Source organism: Hylobates moloch, unplaced genomic scaffold, assembly GCF_009828535.3.
Source record: "Hylobates moloch isolate HMO894 unplaced genomic scaffold, HMol_V3 SCAFFOLD_4, whole genome shotgun sequence".
NCBI classification, from domain to species: Eukaryota; Metazoa; Chordata; class Mammalia; order Primates; family Hylobatidae; genus Hylobates; species Hylobates moloch.
Genome location: NW_026652279.1, coordinates 50,163,429 through 50,186,514, shown reverse-complemented (window position 1 = coordinate 50,186,514; position 23,086 = coordinate 50,163,429). Strand labels below are relative to the sequence as shown.

At 38.1% G+C, this 23,086-nt stretch overlaps 2 protein-coding genes across 7 annotated transcripts in view; one reads left to right on the top strand and one right to left on the bottom strand.

Annotated features, from left to right (window-relative positions):
• Window positions 1–23,086, bottom strand: part of ZBED2 (zinc finger BED-type containing 2) — an 85,240-nt gene that overhangs the window by 24,894 nt on the left and 37,260 nt on the right. Inside the window, exon 2 of one of the 3 annotated variants that reach the window (XM_058437526.1) lies at window positions 14,103–14,220. The exons of the other annotated variants lie outside the window; for them this stretch is intronic. The gene's annotated coding sequence lies outside the window, so the exon portion shown is untranslated. The remainder of the gene's footprint in view (window positions 1–14,102; window positions 14,221–23,086) is intronic. 3 annotated transcript variants of the gene reach the window in all.
• Window positions 1–23,086, top strand: part of CD96 (CD96 molecule) — a 122,036-nt gene that overhangs the window by 70,478 nt on the left and 28,472 nt on the right. For 2 of the 4 annotated variants that reach the window (XR_004247690.2, XM_058437525.1), the window contains exons 9-12: window positions 3,052–3,120; window positions 3,631–3,702; window positions 16,555–16,617; window positions 17,410–17,499. Coding sequence is in view for 3 of the 4 variants with exons in the window: in XM_058437525.1 (XP_058293508.1) it covers window positions 3,052–3,120; window positions 3,631–3,702; window positions 16,555–16,617; window positions 17,410–17,499 (294 nt within the window). In the remaining variant the exon portion in view is untranslated. Of the gene's footprint in view, window positions 1–3,051; window positions 3,121–3,630; window positions 3,703–16,551; window positions 16,618–17,409; window positions 17,500–23,086 lie in introns of all 4 variants that reach the window. The other 2 variants (XM_032150211.2, XM_032150210.2) reach the window with 1 other exon arrangement.

Genomic DNA, 23,086 nt, shown 5'->3' with positions numbered 1-23,086 from the left:
GGAGGGAGCTACCCACTATGGGTCTCCTCATCCAGGCAACTTGCCTGCAGAAAGGAGCTACCCACTACAGGTCTCCTCTCCACTGAGAGCTGGACACTCATTGGGACAGCCTGCATATGGAAAGGAACTACCAACTTCAGGTCTCCTGAGAGCTGTTCTGTGGCTCAATGAAGCTCCTCTCCACCTTGCTCACCCTCCAGTTGTCTGCATACCTCATTCTTCTTGGAGGCAAGACAAGAACTTGGGACCTACTGAATGGCGGGACTGAAAGAGTTGTAACACAAACCCAGCTGAAACACACCTCCCACCTGCTCACCACATTGCAAGCAATGAGAAGGAGAGAAGTGCTGTGGCCCTTCGGGGAGCCCAGACCTAAGGCCTCTTGGGCCAGGGCTGTAAAATCCTCTTTGGAGCTCTACAGTTCCTGGCATCTCCAAGATTTCAGGTGCCACAGTGTTCCCCTTGTCCAGACACCAGTGCCTGCAGCAGAAACTGCTTGCAATATATCTGGTCCAGCAGAAGCCTCACACAGAGTCGGCACCCATGCTGCAGCCTGGAGATTCCCACCATGCCTCAGCAGCCAGTGTGCCTGGCTGTGTGCAGTGGCCAGACCCCACGCTCACTCATTCACACACCCCTTGCTGCTCTGCACCTGGCTCACCCTTGGCAGGTGTGGGATCCAGGCTGGTAGCACAGACCAAGCACAGTCTGCTGAACCAAGTGGGTGGAATGAGCCCAGAAGTGTGAGCAATACTCAGGCAGAAGGCGCCACTGGCCACAGAATTTCTGGCTGGCAAAGCAACACCCCAAGGATCCCGTGACAATTTCACCTCTATAGTAGTTTCCTTGTCTTAAAAAAATTGAGAGTAATATTATCTAGTTCATACAATTATTATGAGAATCAAATGTGAAAGTGTGTAAAAAACAACAATGAAGCTACGACTCATACTATCCAGTCTGAGAAGAAATGTCATGATTAAGAGTCTAGTAAGCAAAAACCATCTCAAAATAAATCAAGACCTTTATTTGTAATTTTTAATTCCTTGAAGGAGGAAACAATGACCAAATTGATTTCTCTCTCTCTTTTTTTTTTTTTTTTTTTTGAGACAGAGTCTCGCTCTGTCGCCCAGGCTGGAGTGCAGTGGTGCGATCTCGGCTCACTGCAAGCTCCACCTCCCGGGTTCATGCCATTCTCCTCCCTCAGCCTCCCGAGTAGCTGGGACTACAGGCGCCCGCCACCACGCCCGGCTAATTTTTTGTATTTTTAGTAGAGACAGGGTTTCACCGTGTTAGCCAGGATGGTCTCGATCTCCTGACCTCGTGATCCACCCGCCTTGGCCTCCCAAAGTGCTTGGATTACAGGCGTGAGCCACTGCACCCGGCCTCGCTTTTTTTTTTAAGTTACCAGCTTATCCTTTATGCTCCCCTTATGCTACTTTGCAACTGCTCACTTGCTCTTTTATTTGGCATATAGTAGGTCCATATTAAATTATTTTTAAAATCTATGTTGTTTGGAAAATATTTCAGTATTTCCCAAAAGTTGACCAACCATTGATCTTCTAGCCTTCCTCTACCTTTCCTTTCTCTAGCAGTTAGGTCACTAGGAAGACTGGCAAGAGTATATGTTAAGAGATTCAGTTCTGCTTAATGATGTCACATGGAGATGACCAGAATTAGCTCTTTTAGAACATGTTTCTGTCTGCCCACTCAATTCAGCACTGACTGGAGCTGTCTTCTAACTTAATTGAATTTCCAGTGATAGCATAAAAGGGTGGATTTTTTTAATTTTAGTGAGAAAATTTTTAAAGAGTTAAAATAGAAATGAGCCAGGAAGGCTTCAAACCTCCTCATGTAACCTCATGGCCATTCCTGAGCTAGTATAAACAAAACATTTTGCGTGAAGTAGTGTTTACCTCTAAATTTCATCTTATTTCCTGGAGACACGGGTCATTATAGTGTAACTCTGGATACTTGCAAGATTTGATAATAATAAACATTCACATTGAAGAAGGAATAAACAATCAGCAAACAAAGCCATCAACTCCCTATCACAGAGTTTGGCATCTTACTTGCCTACATAGTATCTCATGATTTAGAACACACTGTTGAATATTGAAGAGATTTTGCTATGTTGTGAAATATAAACTTAGCCTTAAAAAGAAAGGTACAAAGCAAGCTTTCCCACATCTGGAAATATATGATCAATATGAATCTTTCAAAACCATGACTATGAGGAATGCAAATAAAATTTTTTAATTCTTTAATTCTCTACATGATATCAAGAGATAGTCAGACATGTTCTTATATAGTTACAGAATCTCCAGGTCAGGTTCTAAGAAGGGACTTTTTAAAACAAAACAAATACATTTTGGAACAAAAGAGAAATACACACAAAATGTATTTAAAATTTTTCTTTCCAAGAGATTTAAATGTGATTTCAATGGACTGTTGTTGGATATTTTTCTTCTTTAATCTACCTTGCTTTATATAATAGTTCTAAAATATAGAGCTATTTTCAAATGAATATGAATCAGTCTTTCATTTCGGGGGAGTGAGGGGGAAGGAAGAGAATGTAACAATTATGGAGTATAAAGATGGAGAAATGACTTTGCAAACTAACAATTGAAGTAAATATGAAACCATATTTAGCATATGAAGATACTATTTTCACAGTAGTATTTGTGAAAATTCACTATAAGGTAAGTTTCATGAGAGCAGGGACCCTGTCTTCATTGTTTATTGCTATATCCCCAGCGTGCAGAATAGAGTCTGGCATACAGTAGACACTGAAATAATATACTTTTGAAAGTGTGAATATAATACATTTAGAATTAGGAGAACCGGGTTAATAGCAAAGAAATGATATTGGATATTGATTATTTAACCACAAGCATACTCCTTTTGGATTCGGCTTCATCATTTATAAAATGAGGCTGTTCACTAAGATTCTTTCCAACTCTAATATTCCAGGCTCTTGTTAAATGTAGTGGCACAGTTAAACATACGAATGTAAATACATATAATAATTTTGGAATTTTATTTTCAAAATAGGATATTCAGCTACATCTTCAGTGACCCTTGTAGATGTGAGTGCCTTGAGGCCAAACACCACTCCTCAACGTGAGTTCAGCAAGGTTTTCCTACATGATTAGAAAGAGACAACACACTCACAAGTTTTACTACTGCTTCTATAATGTTGACGTTTCAGCAAACAGCTGTATTTTTCATTTGATGTTTGTTAATATCTTGGTTTTGGGTTACTCTACGGTGACTATATATTGATATGACAATTTCTATAATCTTAAAAAATAAGGGCTGGTGATTTATTATATTGTACCTTTTATTTGTCAAGGGATTTTAAGGTAATATTAAAGTAGTCTTCACAATACTCTCAGTGATCTGAGTTTGTGACAAGAACAGAAAAAGAACACAAATCAGTGACAAGCTGGCATTAAACATAAACTACAGAGCTTTTGCTTAACATGCCAGCTAGTGTTCCTGCATAGGGAAGCACATTTTCAATTTCAGATTTCCCCAAAGTCACATAGATTAAAAATTCTGTGCATCAAAGCAAAGTTAAATTACAGCTTTCGAAAAAAGCTGGATTCTGAAAATAATTTTGTCTTTCAGCCAGCAATTCCAGTATGAATACCCGAGGCTTCGACTATCCCTGGACCTCCAGTGGGACAGATGCCAAAAAATGTTAAGTATAATCGTGGGTCCCTTGAGTCCTCTGGACTTCAGTCATTCATCCGACACATATATTGAACAACATCTATGTGCTTTGTTTGTAATAATATTCGCAAATGTTCACAAAGCATCTATCATGATTAAAGTATTGTTGTAGCTGCTGAGACTACACCCGTGGACAAAAGAGATCTAAGCTCCAAATTCTGATTAAGGGGAGACAGACAAGTGGTGATAAGTTATATGAAAAAAAGGCACAGGAGGGAGACAGTGGGAATCGAGTTAAGGGTTGCCATTTTAAATGGGCAGTCTTGAAAGGTCTTACTGAGGAAGGTGACATCTGAGCAACGCTATAACCAGTCAACCCAAAATTGCAAGCTGTGAGTATATTTGGGGAAAGCGCAAACTAGCTAGAAAATGCATATCAGTAATAAAAATGAAAAGAGAGAGACCAACGAGAGGCCAGAAATTGTTTCATTATTCCTTTTAATCTGGCCAACTAGCAATAGAGGTGCTGTTTTAGCAGGTACAGACAGGATCTGAAGAAGAAATATATTGCCTCTTAGTGGTATTAGACAATGATCAGTGTGGTGGGGAAGTGGTAAGGAAGGAGGCTGGAGCAAAAGGAGGGAGGACAATGGATGCCACAGGGCCAGAACTCTGAATTTAAATGCTAGACCCTTTGCCACAAAGGGTAATGTGTATGTCCCTTTGGAAAGCATTTAAGTTTTACAGTTAAAACCTTTAAAAGTATTTTGTACATGCTTGCTCCCTCATTCCTGGGAACTTGTCCTTAGGCAAGAAAGAGAGAAAAAAACATAAATAGGACTGTTCTTTGTAGCATTATTTATTTATTTTATCTTTTTTGATGGCCCTCAGGCTCTCAGATTTGAATTAATCATGATATTTAATTCATGAGACACTTTCATCATTGGTCGATGCATGACCCTCTGTAATTTAACATATTTCTTTTAATAAATATGTTAATAATGTAATAGACACCTGTGAACCCAGTACCCAAATATAAGAATTGAAAAGACAGTATTCAGAAGAGGGAGCATAGAAAGAAATCTAAAAATAAATGGAACTTAAGTGTCTATCAAAGATGGTATGGCAGATTACTGTGAAAACAGAAGACTGTTCAGCAAAAGGACCTAGAAATAGTGATTATTGATAAGAAAAAAATTAAAATGTACCCCTGCCATGCACATTACACAAAAATAACTCTATATAGTTTAAGATCTTTATGTCAAAAGCAAAACATTAAAACATGTAATAAAATAAATGTGGATTTCTTCCTGCTTTGGAGTAGGGAAGGGCTTAACAAAGAGACATAACCATAAAAAATATGTAAAAATTAGAATAAAGTTAAGAAATTTGGGTTCTTCAAAAGACATCTTTAAAAAGTAAAACAAAAAGCAAGCTATAATCTGGGGAACATATTTGCCACACATATAATTGAAAATGAATCAGGAATATATAATTGACTAAAAGGATCAAAATTTTGTAATCAAGAGATTACAAAGAATGCCTACAAATTAATAACAAATATGACAAAATGAACAAAAGTCACACCACAAAACACGAAACACACGTAGAAACGTGTGTTTCTTTAGAAACATCTAAAGAAACGCTCAGTCTCGGCCGGGCGCAGTGGCTCACGCCTGTAATCCCAGCACTTTGGGAGGCTGAGGCAGGCGGATCACGAGGTCAGGAGATTGAGACCATACTGGCTAACACAGTGAAACCCCATCTCTACTGAAAATACAAAAAATTAGCCAGGCGTGGTGGTGGGCACCTGTAGTCCCAGCTGCTCGGGAGACTGAGGCAGGAGAATGGTGTGAACCCGGGAGGCGGAGCTTGCAGTGAGCCAAGATCAAGATTGCGCCACTGCACTCCAGCCTGGGTGACAGAGGGAGACTCCGTCTCAAAAAAAAAAAAAAAAAAAAAGAAATGCTCAGTCTCTCTGGTAATCAGGAAATATAAATGAAGACTAGAATTAGAAAATCATTTTATATGTAATCAATTTACAAAAATTAAGAAATCTGATATTGCCAACTGTTGAATAGGATTTATCCAACATCCTATCAACATAATTTCTTATATGTTACTGGTGGTACCATCACTTTCCACCATCCTTTGGCATGGTATTTAAAAGCTGAACATGTGCATACCTACAATCCAACAATTCTATTCCTAGATATAAAAATCCCTCCAAAATTAGTACATGTATGCATGAGATATGCACACAAATGTTTGGAGGAAACACTGTTCATATAGCAAAAACTTTAAGTAATCTAAATGGCCATAGTCAGGAGGACAAATAAATAAGTTGTAGTATACTAATAAAATATAATATTAGAGAGCAATGAAAAATAAGTGAGTGGCAACCATACACAACAGCATGAATGAATCTTAATAACATTATGTTGAATTAAAAAGTAAATACCAAATAACAACATATGGCATATTTTCTAATGAAATTTTAAAGCAAGTATAATCAAACACCATATGCCTTAGACATAATATGTGATATAAAATTTTAAGCTTTATAAGTGAATAATAATTATAAACATTCAGGACAGCATTTGCTTTTGATGGAGATGTAAGGGATGAGACAGGGAGAAAACATTTGTGATGTTATTGATAGTAACCCAAAATCTGTGTACATGAGTAGGAGTGAGAGGGTATTAAGAGGGTGAAAAATATGTTCAGTAATAAGAAACGGCAAATAGGATGAGATAACTCAATGAAATACTATGAAGCCAGCCAAAACAATAGCCATAACCTTGATCCATTCTGCTTCACTGGACAGGACCTCACAGCTGGGGCCTCCAGCCACCCCCACCAGTTGTATTCTATGGACAGAACTCTGATGTCTCCCTGGGACAGAGTGCCTTTTGGGAGGGGTGGGCCATAACCTTGGTTGCTTGGATGACTCAGCCCTTCCAGCCTGCAGGCACTGGAAAGTCCAAACGGAACAAAGCAGAGGCAGTTCCACAGCACAGTTCCCCAGCACAGCTGTTTTGTTGAGGAATGACCAGACTGCTTCTTTAAACAGACCCAGATCCATTCCGCCTCACTGGGTGGGTCCTCCCAGCCAGGGACTCCGGCCAGCCCCACCCATGTTCTATGGCCAACAGAGTTCTAATTTCTTCCTGGGACAGAGTGCCCAGTGGGTGAGGCAGACATTTGCTGTTTGGGCATCTCAGCTGGTTCAGGCTGTGGGCCTTGAAGAGCCCAAATCAATTGGGGGCTGAAGAGATCTCCAACACAGCACAGCTGCTCTACCAAAATGCAGCCAGACTGCATCTTTAAGCAGGTCCCTGATTCCATTCCTCTTGACTGAGTGAGATCTTCCAACTGGAATCTCCAACCACCTCCTATAGGCGTGGTCAGGCCAGCAACAGGTCAGTACCCCCCTGGGACAGAGCTTTCAGAGGAATGGGCAGGTGGCCATATTTGCTGTTTCACAACCTTCACTGATGATACCTCCAGGTACTGGAAAAACCAATGTGACTGGGGTCTGGGGCAGACCCATAGCAAACCACAGCAGCCCTACAGAAGAGTGCCCAGACTGTTCAAAGAAAACAAAGAAAACACAACAGCAACAACAAAACACAAAAAAACCATCCAAAGGTCAGCAAACTCAAAGATCAAAGGCAGATAAGCCCACAAAGATGAGAAAGAATTAGCACAAAAACACTGAAAACTTAAAAAAAAAAAAAAAAGAAAAGAAAAAAACCAACAACCAGAATTCTCCCTTTCCTCCAAATAATCTCAACACCTGCCCAGCAACGGTTCAGATCTGGACTAAGGCTAAAATCACTGAAATGACAGAAGTAGCCTTCAGAATACGGATACAAATGAAGTTCACTGAGCTAAAGGAGCACATTGTAACCCAATGCAAAGAAGCTAAGAATCATGATAAAACAATGCAGGAGCTGACAGCCTAAATAGCCAGTATAGAGAGGAATATAACCAACCTGATAGAGCTGAAAAACACACTACAAGAACTTCACAATGCAATCACAAGCTTTAATAGCAGAATAGACCAAGTGGAGGCAAGAATCTCAGAGCTTGAAGATTGTCTTTCTGAAATAAAACAGGCTGACAAAAACAGAAAACAGAGTGAAAAGAAATGAACAAAACATTGGAGAAACAGGGGATTATGTAATGAGACTGAATCTTTGACTGACTGGGGTACCTGAAAGAGACAAGAATGGAACCAACTTGGAAAACATACTTCAAGATATCATCCAGGAGAACTTCACCAAGCTACCCATACAAGCCAACATTAATTTCAGGAAATACAGAGAACCCCAGTAAGATACTCCATGAGAAGATCATTCCCAAGACACATAGTCATCAGATTCTCCAAGGTCAAAATGAAAGAAAAAAAATGGTAAGGGCAGTCAGAGAAAAAGGTTAGGTCACCTACAAAGGGGTAGCCCATCAGACTAACAGTGGACCTCTCAGCAGAAATCCTACAATCCAGAAGAGATTGGGAGCCTATATTCAACATTCATAAAAAAGAATTTTCAACCCAGAATTTCATATCTGGCCAAACTAAGCTTCACACATAAAGAAGAAATAAGATCCTTTTCAGACAAGCAAATGCTGAGAGAATGCATTACCACCAGATCTGCTTTACAAGAGGTCCTGAAGGAAGCACTAAAAATGGAAAGGAAAGACCATTACCAGCCACTACAAAAAAACAGTGAAGTATACAGGCCAGTGACATTATGAAGCAACCATATAAACAAGTCTGAAAAATAACCAGCTAGCATCATGATTACAGGATCAAATCCACACATAGCAATACTAATTGTAAATGTAAATGGGCTAAATGCCCCAATTAAAAGACATGGAATGGCAAGCTGGATAAAGAACCAAGACCCATCAGTATGCTGTCTTCAAAAGACCCATCTCACATGCAAAGACACACATAGGCTCAAAATAAAGGGATGGAGGGAAATTTGTCAAACAAACAGAAAACAGGAAAGAGCAGAGGTTACAGTCTTAGTCTCTGACAAAACATACTTTAAACCAAGAAAGATTAAAAAAAAAGACAAAGAAGAGTATTACATAATGGTAAATGGTTCAATTCAACAAGAAGACTTAATTGTCCTAAGTATATATGCACACATACAGGAGCACACAGATTCATAAAGCAAGTTCTTAGAGACCCTCAAAGAGACTTAGACTCTCATGCAATAATAGGGGGAGACTAAAACTCCAGTGAAAATATTAGGCAGATCATCAAGACAAAAATCAACAGAGACATTCAGGACTTGAACTCAGCTCTGGATCAAGTTGACCTGATAGATATCTACAGAACGCTTTACCCAAAAACAACAGAATATGTACATTCTTCTCATCACCTCATGGCACTTCCTCTAAAATTGATCACATAATCAGAAACAAAACACTCCTCAGTAAATGCAAAAGAATGGAAATCGTAACAAAGTCTCTCAGACCACAACACAATCAAATGAGAACTCAAGGTTAAAAAATTCACTCAAAACCATACAACTACATAAAAATTGAACAACCTGCTCCTGAATGATTTTCAGGTTAATAATGAAATTAAGGCAGAAATCAAGAAGTTCTTTGAAACTGAGAACAACAATACAATGTACCAGAATCTCTGGGACACCGCTAAAGCAGTGAGTGCTAAGAAGGAAATTGATGCACTAAATGCTCATATCAAAAAGCTAGAAAAATCTCAAGTTAACAACTAATATCACAACTGAAAGAACTAGAGAACCAGGAGAAAACAAACCCCAAAGGTAGAGGAAGACAAGAAATAACCAAGATTGGAATGGAAATGAAGGAGATAGAGACACAAAAAACCTTTCAATAAATCAGCCAATCTAGGAGCTGGTTTTTTAAAAAAAGATTAATATGATAGATATACCACTAGCTAGACTAATAAAGAAGAAAAGTGAGAAGAATCAAACACAATCAGAAATTATAAGAGGGATATTACCACTGACCCCACAGAAATACAAACAATGATTAGAGAATAGTATAAACACCTCTCTGCAAATAAACTAAAAAATCTAGGAGAAATGGATAAATTCCTGGGCAAATACACCCTCTGAAGACTGAACCAGGAAGAAACTGAATCCCTGAATAGACCAATAACAAGTTCTGAAATTGAGACAGTAATTAATAGCCTACCAACCAAAAAAATCCCAGGATTATATGGATTCGCAGCTGGATTCTACTAGAGGAAAAAAGAAGAACTGGTACCATTCCTACTGAAACCATTCTAAAAAATTTAAAAGAAGGAAATGCTTCCTAACTCATTCCATGAGGCCAGCGTCATCCTGATACCAAAACCGGGCAGAGATACAACAAAAAAAGAAAACTTCAGACCAATATCTTTGATGAACATCGATGCAAAAATCCTCAACAAAATACTAGCAAACCAAACTCAGCAGCACATCAAAAAGCTTATCCACCATGATCAAGTTGGCTTCATTCCCAGGATTCAAGGCTGGTTCTACATACACTAATTAATAAATGTGATTCAGCACATAAACAAAACTAAAGTCAGAAACCACATGATTATCTCAAAAGATGCAGAAAAGACCTTCAGTAAAATTTAACATCTTAAAAACTCTTAATAAACTAAGGATTGAAAGAACATACATCAAAATAATAAGAACCATATACAACAAACCCACAGCCAATATCATGCTGAATGGGCAAAATCTGGTAGCATTCCCCTTGAAAACCAGTACAGGGTTACCCTCTGTCAGCACTTCTATTCAACGTAGTATTGGAAGTTCTGGCCAGGGCAGCCAGCCAAGAGAAAGAAATAAAGCACATTTAAATAGGAATAAAGGAAGTTGAACTATCTTTGTTTGCAGATGACATGATTCTATATCTAGAAAATCACATTTTCTCAGCCCAAAATCTTCTTAAGCTGATAAGCAACTTCAGCAAAATCTCAGGATACAAAATGAATGTGCAAAAATTGCTAGCAATCCTATACACCAACAACAGGCAAGCTGACAGCCAAATCATGAATGAATTCCCATTCACAATTACCACAAAAAAGAATAAAATACCTAGGAATACAGCTGACAAAGGAAGTGAAGAGCCTCTTCAAGGAGAACTACAAGCCACTGCTCAAAGAAATCAGAGAAGACACAAATGGAAAAACATTCCATGCACATGAGTAGGAAGAATCAGTATCATGAAAATGCCCATACTGTCCAAAGCAATTTATAGATTCAATGCTATTTCCATTAAACTACCATTGACATTCTTCACAGAACTGGAAAAAAAACTATTTTAAAAGAGCCCAAATAGCCAAGGCAACCCTAAGCAAAAAGAACAAACCTGGAGGCATCATGCTACCCAACTTCAAACTATACTGCAGGGCTATCGTAACCAAAACAGCATTGTACTGGTACAAGAACAGACACATAGATGAATAGAACATAATAGAGGACCCAGAAATAAGACCACACATCTACAACTATCTGATCTTTTGACAAACCTGACAAAAACAAGCAATGAGAAAAGGATTCCCTATGTAATAAATTGTGCTGGGAGAAATGGCTAGCCATATGCAGAAAATTTAAACTGGACCCCTTCCTTACACCATATAACAAAATCAATTCAAGATGGATTAAAGACTTAAACCCAAAACTACAAAAACCCTAGAAGAAAAGCTAGGCTATGCCATTCAGGATATAGGATGGGCAAAGATTTCATGATTAAGATGCCAAAAGCAATTGCAACAAAAACAAAAATTGACAAATGGGATTTAATTAAACTAAGAAGCTTATGCACAGCAAAAGAAACTATCAACAGAGTAAACACACAACCTACAGAATGGGATAAAATTTTTGCCATCTATCCTTCTGGAAAAGGTATAATAGCCAGCATCTATAAATACCTTAAACTAATTTACAAGCAAAAAACAAACAACCCCATTAAAAAGTGGGCAAAAGACATGAGCAGACAGTTCTCAAAAGAAGACATACATGTGGCCAGAAACATGAAAAAAAAGCTCAACATCACTGATCATTAGAGAAATGCAAATCAAAACCACAATGAGATACCATCTCACACCAGTCACAATGTCTATTACTAAATAGTCAAAAAACAACAGATGCTGATGAGGGTGTGGAGAAAAAGGAATGCTTTTACACTATTGGTGGAAGTGTAAATTAGTTCAACATTGTGGAAGACATTGTGGCAATTCCTCAAAGACCTAGAGGCAGAAATATCATTCGACCCAGCAATCCCATTACTGAGTGTATACCCAAAGGAATATAAATCATTCTATTATTCAAGACACATGCAAGGGTATGTTCATTGCAGCACTATTCACAATAGCAAAGACATGGAATCAACCTAAATGACCATCAATAATAGACTGGATAAAGAAAATGTAATACATATACACCATGGAATAATATACAGTCATAAAAAGAATGAGATCATGTCCTTTGCAGGGACATGGATGGAGTTGGAATCTGTTATTTCCAGCAAATTAATGCAGGAATAGAAAACCAAACACCGCATGTTCTCGAATTTTCTCCATGTCAGCAGGGTTATCATTTATGTGTTCACTGAGGTGGCACTTTTAGTTGCCTTCAATAACTTTTTCTTTGCATTCACAACTTGGCTAACAATTTGGCCCAAAAGGCCTAGCTTTGAGCCCATCTCAGCTTTTGACGTACCATCCTCACTAAGCTTAATTATTTCTAGCATTTGATTTAAAGTGAGAAAAGTGCTTCTCTTCCTTTCCTTTGAACACTTAGAGGCTGTTTTAGGATTATTAATTGGCCTAATTTCATATTATTTTGTCTCAGATTAAAAAAAAGAAAAGGCCCACGGAGAGGAAGAGGGATGGGGGAACCACCAGCAAGTGAAGCAGTCAGAACACACACAACATTTATCAATTAAGTTCTCCATCTTCTATGGGTGCAGTTTGTGGTGCCTCAAAGTAATTTCAATGGTAACATTTAAAATCCCTGATCACAGATTACCATAGTAGATATAACAATAATATGAAAGTTTGAAATATTGCAAGAATTACCAAAATGTGGCACAAAGACATGAATTGAGCACATGCTGTTGGAAAAATGGCACCTATAGACTTGCTTGACACAGGGTTGCCACAAACCTATAATTTGTGTAAAAAAAAAAATGCAGTATCTGTGTCTGTGAAGTACAATAAAGTCAGGCATGCCTGCACCAATTTCTGGGGGCTTCATGGGTTTCTCCATGCTTAAGCCACAAGCCCCATACTTCCAAAGCTTGTGAATGTCATCTTTGTCAGCAAGAGTATGAAGGCCACATTTGTGGACCAGGTGGACATGGCAAAACTGGGCACAGAAGCTAGCATCAGTGTGTGCATCTTGGTGGCAGAGGTGGTGCTGGCCCAGTACATATTCACCTTGAAAAGGAAGATGAGATGAAAAATCAAGATCATCGAAATTCCTGCGTCCAGGCCTTGTATCTCTGGATATTGTTTGCCACCTACACTGTTGTTCAAGGACAAAATAAAAAACAGAAGAACACAGAATGCCTTAAGGAATATTGAATAGCTAAGAAGTGACTCATCAAAAGTCTTCCGTGCATGTAAAAATGATGCAAGAATTCCAGAAAAGTTCAGTTTGCATCAAGAACCCTGCAAAAATAACAAATTATCTGTGGTTTTATTAAAGGAAGATGCCAAACTTTAGTAATAATGGACTTTGATATGACACTAAGTAGATTTTCCTACCAAAGGAAAAGATGCCTAATGTGTCATAATATGATTGACAACTATAAACTTGTCACAGGTGAATGTCAAACAGGTTATTGCAACTAAAGGAAAACTATTTTATTATTGAAGTTGAACCTGTCAACTTCAAGAGAAGTACTCATTTATGGTAGAATAGTACGCTGCCCATCAATAGTGTCTTTGTTGAACAAACTTTACCAAAAAATGAAATTTAAAGAAATTGTGGAAGAATCTGATGTTATGCTCAAGGAAGGATATAATAATTTACTTGAGAAGCTCCAATAACACAGTATCCATGTTCATATTTTCAGCAGACATTGGTGCTGTAGAGAAGTTTATCAGTCAAGCTGGTGTTTATCATCCAAATGTCAAAGTAGTGTTTGTTTGTGGATTTGTGAAAATGTGTACTCAAAGGATTTAAAGGAGAATTACCTCATGCAGTTAACGAACATAATGTTGCCTTGAAGTACACAGAACATTTCAGTCAATTAAAAGACAATAGTGACAGGGCATGGTGGCTCACACCTGTAATTCCAGCACTTTGGGAGGCTGAGGCAGGTGGATCACCTGAGGTCAGAAGTTTGAGACCAGCCTGACCAATGTGGAGAAACCCATCTCTACTAAAAATACAAAATTAGCCAGGCGTGGTGGCACATACCTGTAATCCCAGCTACTCGGGAGGCTGAGATGGGAGAATCACTTGAACCCGGGAGGCAGAGGTTGCAGTGAGTGAGATTGCGCCATTGCACTCCAACCTTGGTAACAAGAGTGAAACTCTGTCTCAAAGAAAAAAAAAAGAGACAATAGTAACATAATTCTGCTGAGACTCCCAAGAAGACTTTAAGAGGGCATACAAATTAGCCAAATTTTCACATTCTGAAAATTCGATCTCTAAATGATAGAGTGGATAAGCCTTCAGGAAAGTATTGTTTCATCAAAAGATGAATCATTAGAAGTAGCCAACTCTGTCTTACAGAGGATTCTATAAACAAGCATTCTTCAGGATGTTCTCCCCTGCAGGAGCAAGTGATACCAGAATTGTTCATCTCTTCATCTTGCTGAAAGACTATTTTTTATAATATCTTTCTGGTCTTGAAAGTTTACCTTTATATATTTAAGTATTTTCAGACATGTGAAATCCATCAACAGGAAACTCCATTTTCTTCACCTCTCTCACCATACTTCCCACTACATGTTGTTAACAGATTAAAAACAAAAACAAAAAACCTCAAAATCAAAATTAGAAAAATAACTCCCTACTTTTCCAAAGTGGCTTATGTTTTTTAATTTTTTAATTATTTTGAGGGGGTCTTTTAAAATTCGGAAAGTTAGTAGAAGTCCAAAAGGAAGTTTTATGAAATTACAAAAAGAAAATGGCATACTTTTAAGTGTTGTAATGTTTGTAATTTGTAATTGTGCTGATGGTATCACCATCTCCTGAAATTGTGTTATGTTAGGTTATTTTGCTTGGGGAAAATCAATATTGTCCAGAAAAGCCTGGCACTGTATACTTCCTGAAAACTATTAGTGTCCACACATCACTAACCATTACAAAATGTTCTATATTGACTCACTGATAATAAACATGAAATGGAAAATATTTTTGAATACCCATTTTCCTTAAATGGATATTGCTTATTCAGCCATTTAGACTTTAGCATAAATTAATTTATCCCATTCTTTCTTGCAAACATACTTTGATGAGATATAAAATAAAGACATCAAGGTCAGAAGGTAAGAAATTAAAAGAGTCACCATACCATACTGAGCAAAAAACTACAAGGTTATTCAGAACAAACTGCCTTCTTCATAATTTTACCTAAATCTAGGCCTAGTCCCAAGTGTTTTTCAGTTAGTTATTGCTCTTTGGAAATCAAATTCTGGCTAATGGCATAATCATTAAAAAATGCTTAGTCCATCATCATCAATAGGCCTTGATATTCTGTCTAGAACAAAAAATTAATATGCAGCATCAGAGAGTTTTATTGAAAATAAGAACAGCTCCCTGAACTCAGACTGAAAAAAAAAGCTGTGTATGAAACCACTCTTACTTCTCAGGTGACCCCAAATGGAAATAGCTATGACAAATTGTCCTGTAATCAAGCCCTAAAGAATGGACTCTTACCTCCTCTGGAGGGCCTGATCACACACCTTCGTCAGCAACTGCAGCCGCTGTTGACATTAGATGACAACAGAAGAAACAAGGAAAGGGGAGGGCTGAGGGTATTGTTTGTTTTATTTTGTTTTTGCTTATTTGATTTGGTCTTGACACACAAGAAAGCTTTTAACTATGAACATCATGTATGCTAATATTTTAAATGAATGGATGTAATATATTTGTACTGATTACAACCATGTATTACTATAGTTATTTTACTTTACATTGCACTGCAGACCTTTTATCAAATACAGATATGTGGTGTCTGCCAAGGAGTGAATCTTTCTTGCCAGAGATGGGGCAATAAACAAAATGAGTTGTTAGATATATTTCAAAAGCCATATGTGCTGTCTGAGTTTGCTGCCATCCACTCAAGGGTAAGGTTTGCCTCTAAATGTTTCAAAAGGACTCACTCAGCAGCTGACAAGGCCTGTGACCACAGGGGTCTGATAATTCACTGCTGACGTGTTTTGTTTTCACAGTTCAGCAAGACTGTCAGCTGACCCACAAGTACAAAGTGTTTTCTTCCCCTATGCATGTTCTAGCAAGGTCTTCAAAGTCCTATTGGCAGCTTTTCTTGACTAAAGGCCACCACAACACACCTGGACCTTCAGTCTCTTCCATTTTTTTTTGGCTCACCTATGGAATGAGCATGACACACTCTGGCTAGAGGAACCCCTTCTAGTGTTTTCTTTCCATATCTTTTCCTGCTTCTAAGTGGCCATAATTAAAACCTTCCCTATTATAGACATCTGAACCACAAGAATCCCTTCAACTCCCACTTTGTTTGAGGACATTCTTGTGTATACTATGGAACAGTTTAATGATTTTGCTTTAAGTATCATTAATGTCCTTTTTTATAATTATTAGATTAAATTAGCAGTCAAGAAGTGGTAATAGAATAACTAGTCCTATATAGGTTAACTCTTCTGATATCTTCCTCCTTTAGCAGTTTCACGGATACCCAGTGAAACACACAGTTCATCCTCCTCAGGTGCAGGCTCAACACTTCATGGTGAGTACTTGGGGAAGATTTAGGGACACTGAAGGTAGTGGTAAAAACAAGAACTGATAAGAAGCCAGCCTCAGTTAGACATATAAAAGTACATCTTGATGATGAAAATTACAATGAATGGAAACAAAATTCTTCTCAGCCAAAGAAGATAGAGACCAAGCCTTAGATTTTTATACATTTTATTTCAAAAAAAAATCTACACAATAGTATTTTTAACTAGTTATATCTATGAAAAATACATTTCAATTTTTTTATTGGAAAATAGAATAATTAGTCAACATGGATTTGTCTAGTCTAATGTTGCAAACGAATTTTTATTAACCTTATCAAATACATTGGTGTGGAGAGAAATCAGTATTTTGATCAGCTGAACCTCTCATACCAAGAGAATAGGAATAGAGCCTCACTTATCCATGACGCCCAACTCTGGCCTTTTTCTGTACCACTTAACATTTCTCATGGAGATTCTTTAGCAGACATCATTTTGTTGTTTGGAAGTATGGAGCTTCTTTTTTTTTTTTTTTTCCAACCAATAGGAAATTTTCCTATTTTCAACCAATAGGAAATTTTTTTTCAACCAATAGGAAATTTTATTCCTTTGGCAATTGTTAGACAAATCCCAGGATATCAGCCTTGCTATAAATTGGTTCTTAATAAACTTTACATGTAATACTTAAGGGATACTTAGACAATTTAAATTGAGCTCTTTCAGATAGCATATGAAACCCAATCATGATTTTATACCACTCAAAGTTGAGATGTCTTGTCCAGATATCCCCTTTATATCCTTAGACAATGTCTTTACCAGCACAGCCAGAGCATTTTCAGAAGTCCCCACAACTGCCAATGGATCTATGAAAACTAATCACGTCCATATCACTGGTAAGTCATTTTTCCTATGTTGGGGGATTTTATGCTTTATTCACTCAACAAATATTTATCAAGTACCTACCATCTGCCAGGCATTATGCCAGTTGTTGGATATACAGTGAAAACACTGGCTTTTTGAAGATTATAATCTATTAGCGATCATGTGTATAGTAAATAAATAATCACAAGTAAATTTATTTTTGACAACTACTATGATAAGGTGTTGTCAGAGTCAAACAGGAAGTCCTGATTTTAATTGGAGGATAGGAGAGGACTCTATGAGGATATGATACTTAAATTAAAATCTGAGAAAAATAAATAAGAATTATCCAGGTGAAAAGTAGCAAAAAACATTTTAGGCCTATGAAAACACAGTCTGAGAAAGACATCATTGGAACAAAGAGTACTCCTATAATTCAACTAATATAATATTGTCATGCAAAATGTAATCCCTCTTTTATGTCATGAGAGAGCAAAAGATTCAATAAAGTTAGAACCCTCCTAATGAAGGTCATGATTGTAAGTTCACAGGCATAATCAACTTCAGGGGTGTTCACTTGACTAGTGAACGCCACATCTAGGTACTTAACTCATTTTGTATCAAAGGTCATACAGTCTTCTGATCATTGGAGCATCATCTTGCACACATCGTGGCAATAAAGCTGCAAACTGAGGTACTACAAAGATTTTAAGATATTGGTGCCTTAAAGAGCTGTCTAGTTTAGAGATGGGTCAGGAATGGAGTTCTGCTTTTCCACTTCCATTGTGAAGGCAGTGGTCTCATTTTCTACATTTGGTTGGAAAAAAAAAAATTATAGGCATTGATGGAAGACCTCTTTAAAATCTTTTCTTTGGCAAAAATGAGGGATCATGGCAGACAGGAAGCAGGAGTAGATTGCGACTCTGCAGGATGCAGAGTCTTTATTGTGAATTTTAGCTCCAGATCAACTGCAAGAACAAACCAGCAATCCTGAGAAAACCCAGACCCTCTGAAGGAAGCGGACTGCGTCTGTAGCACCCAGGATACACCCCAAATACTCTGGGAGGTGGAGAGCCTCACACAAATTTTCAAGCCCATCTCGCCCTCCACCTGGAAACAGACTCGGGGTTGTTGGCGGGGTGGAAGGCATGGTGGGAGTGAGAATGGCCCTTCAGTTTGCATGGGAGCTCAGTGAGGCCTGTGACTGCTGGCTTTCCCCCCTCTTTCCTGACAACCTGCATGAATCAGCAAAGGCAGCCATAATTCTCGTAGGTACACAACTCCAGTGACCTGGGAATCTCACCCTATCCCCAACAGCAGTGGCAGCAAGACCTGCCCAAGAAGAGTCTGAGCTCAGACATGCCTAGTCCTGCCCCGACCTGATGGTCCTTTCCTATCCAACCTGGTAGTGGAAGACAAAGGGCATATAATCTTGGGAGTTCTAAGGCCCCGCCCACCACCAGTCCCTCTCCAGACTACTATAGCTGATGCTTTCTGGAGAGCTCTACCTCCTGGCAGGAGGCCAACCAGCACAAAATGAAAGCATTAAACCACCAAAGGTAAGGACCCTCACGGAGTCCATTGCACCTTCTGTCACCTCCACCAAAACAGGCACTGGTATCCATGGCTGAGAGACCCATAGATGGTTCATATCACAGGACTCTATGCAGACAACCTCCAGTACCAGCTTGGAGCCAGGCAGACTCACTGGGTGGCTAGACCCAGAGGAGAGACAACAATCACTGCAGTTTGGCTCACAGGAAGCCACATCCATAGGAAAAGGGGGAGCATGTACATCAAGGGAACAGCCAGTAGGACAAAATAATCTGAACAACAGCCTTCAGCCCTAGACCTTCCCTCTGACAGAGCCTGCCCAAATGAGAAGGAACCAGAAAACCAACCCTGGTAATATGACAAAACAAGGTTCTTCAACACCCCCCAAAACAATCATACTAGTTCACCAGCAATGGATCCAAACCAAGAAGAAATTCCTGATTTACCTGAAAAAGAATTCAGGAGATTAGTTATTTAAGCTAATCAGAGAGGGACCAGAGAAAGGTGAAGCCCAATCCAAAGAAATCTAAAAAGATGACACAAGAAGTGAAGGGAGAAATATTAATGGAAATAGATAGTTTAAAGAAAAAATCAAAAATTCAGGAAACTTTAGACACACTTTTAGAAATGTGAAATGCTCTCAAAAGTCTCAGTGATAGAATTGAACAAGTAGAAGAAAGAAATTCAGAGCTCAAAAGCAAGATCTTCAAATTAACTCTGTCCAACAAAGACAAAGAAAAAAGAATAAGAAAATATGAACAAAGCACCCAAAAGTCTGGGATTATGTTAAACAACCAAACCTATGCATAATCGGTGTACTGGAGGAAGAAAAGAATTCTAAAAGCCTGGAAAACATATTTGGGGGATAATTAAGGAAAACTTCCCCAGCCTTGTGACAGCCCTAGACAAGCAAATACAAGAAGCACAAAGAACACCTGGGAAATTCATGCAAAAAGATCTTCGCCGAGGTACATTGTCATCAGGTTATCCAAAGTTAAGACAAAGGAAAGAATCTTAAGAGCTGTGAGACAGAAGCACCAGGTAACCTATAGAGGAAAATCTATCAGATTAACAACAGATTTCTCAGCAGAAATCCTACAAGCTAGAAGGGATTGGGGACCTATCTTCAACCTCCTCAAACAAAAGAATTTTTAGCCAACAATTTTGTGTCCAATGAAATTAAGCATCATATATGAAGGAAAGATACAGTTGTTTTCACACAAACAAATCCTGGGAGAATTTTACCAAACCACCACTACAGGAACTGCTAAAAGGAGCTCTAAATCTTGAAACAAATCCTGGAAACACATCAAAATGAACCTCTTTAAGCATAAATCACACAGGATCTATAAAACAAAAATATAAGTTAAAAAGCAAAAACAAAAATCCAAAGTACACAGATAACAAAGAGCAAGATGAAAGCAATGGTACCTCATATTTCAATACTAACGTCAAATGTAAATGGCCTAAATGTTCCACTTAAAAAATACAGAACCACAGAATGGATAAGAACTTACCCATCAACTATTTACTGCCTTCAGGAGACTCACCTAACACATAAGCACTCATATAAACTTAAAGTAAAGGGGTGGAAAAAGGCATTTCATGCCAATGGACACCAAAAGTGAGCAGGGGTAGCTATTCTGATATCAGACAAAACAAACTTTAAAGCAACAGTGGTTAAAAAAGACAAAGAGGGACAGTATATAATGGTAAAAGGCCTTGTCTAACAGGAAAATATCACAATTCTAAACATACATCCACCTAACATTGGAGCTCCCAAATTTATAAAACAATTACTAATAGACCTAAGAAATGAGATAAACAGCAACAAAATAATAGTGGGGGACTTCAATACTCCACTGACAACACTAGACAGGTCATCAAGACCAAAAACCACAAAGAAACAATAGATTTAAATTATATCTTGGAACTAATGGACTTAACAGGTATATACAGAACATTTCATTCAACAACTGCAGACTACACATTCTATTCAACAGTGCATGGAACGGTCTCCAAGATAGACCATATGATAGGCCATAAAACGAGCTTCAATAAATTTAAGAAAACTGAAATTATATCAAGCACTCTCTCAGACCACAGTGGAATAAAACTGGAAATCAATTTCAAAAGGAACCTTCAAAACCACGCAAATACACGGAAATTAAATAACCTACTCCTGAATGAGCACTGGGTCAAAAACGAAATCAAGATGGAAATTTAAAAATTCTTCGAACTGAATGACAGTAATGACACAACCTATCAAACCTCTGGGATACAGCAAAGGTGGTGCTAAGAGGAAAGTTCACAGCCCTAAACGCCTACATCAAAAATCTGAAAGAGTGCAAACAGACAATCTAAGGTCACACCTCAAGGGACTAGAGAAACAAGAACAAACTGAACCCAAATCCAGCAGTAGAAAGGAAATAGCCAAGATCAGAGTACAATTGAAACAACAACAACAACAAAAATGCAAAAGATAAATGAAACAAAAACTTGTTCTTTGAAAAGGTAAATAAAATTGAAAGACCATTAGCAAGATTAACCAAGAAAAGAAGAGAGAAAATCCAAATAACCTCATTAACAAATGAAATGGGAGCTATTACAACTGACGCCACAGAAATACAGAAGATCATTCAAGGCTATTATGAACACCTTTATGCACACAAACTAGAAAACCTAGAAGAGACGGATAAATTTCTGGAAAAATACAACCCACCTAGCTTAAATCAGGAAAAATTAGATACCCTGAACAGACCAATAAGAAGCAGTGAGATTGAAATGGCAATTTAAAAATTACCAACAAGGGCCGAGCGCAGTGGCTCATGCCTGTAATCCCAGCACTTTGGGAGGCCAAGGCCAGTGGATCACAAGGTCAGGAGTTCACGACCAGCCTGGCCAAGACAGTGAAAACACGTATCTACTAAAAATACAAAAATCAGCCAGGTGTAGTGGCAGGCACCTGTAATCCCAGCTACTTGGGAGGCTGAGGCAGGAGATTTGCTTGACCCTGGGCAGAGGTTGCAGTGAGCCGAGATTGTGCCACTGCACTCCAGCCTGGGTGACAAACTGAGACTCCATCTCAAAAAAAAAAAAAAAAATTACCAACAAAAGAAAGTCCAGGCCCAAATGGATTAACAGCAGGATTCTACCAGACATTCAAAAAAGAATTGGTACCAATCCTATTGACACTATTCCACAAGATAGAGAAGGAAGGAACCCTCCCTAATTCATTCTATGAAGCCAGCATCACCCTAACACCAAAACCAGGAAAGGACATAACCAAAAAAGAAAACTACAGACCTATATCCTTGCTGAACATAGATGCTAAAATCCTTAAAAAAACAAACAAACAAACAAACAAAAAAAACTAGCTAACTGAATTCAACAACATATCAAAAAGATAACCCACCATGATCAAGTGGGTTTCATACCAGGGATGCAGGGATGGTTTAACATACACAAGCCAATAAATGTCATACATCACATAAACAGAATTAAAAACAAAAATCACATGATCATCTCAATTGATACAAAAAAAAATTCAACAAAATCCAGCATCCCTTTATGATTAAAACTCAGCAAAATTGGCATACAAGGGACATACCTTAATGTAATAAAAGCTATCTATGACAAACCCACAGCCAACATAATACTGAATCGGGAAAAGATGAAAGCATTCACTCTGAGAACTAGAGAAAGACAAGAATGCCCACTGTCACCACTCCTCTTCAACGTGGTACTGGAAGTCCTATCCAAAGCAATCAGATAAGAGAAAGAAATAAAGGGCATCTAAATCAGTAAAGAGGAAGTCAAACTGTCACTGTTTGCCAGTGGTGATTGTTTACCTTGAAAACCCTAAGGACTCCTCTAGAAAGCTCCTAGAACTGATAAAAGAATTCAGCAAAGTTTCCAAATATAAGATTAATGTACACAAATCAGTAGCTAATCTATACACCAACAGCAACCAAGCAGAGAATCAAATCAAGAACTCAACCCCTTTTACAATAGCTGCAAAAAATAAAATAAAATGAAATACTTAGGAATAGCCTAACAAAGGAG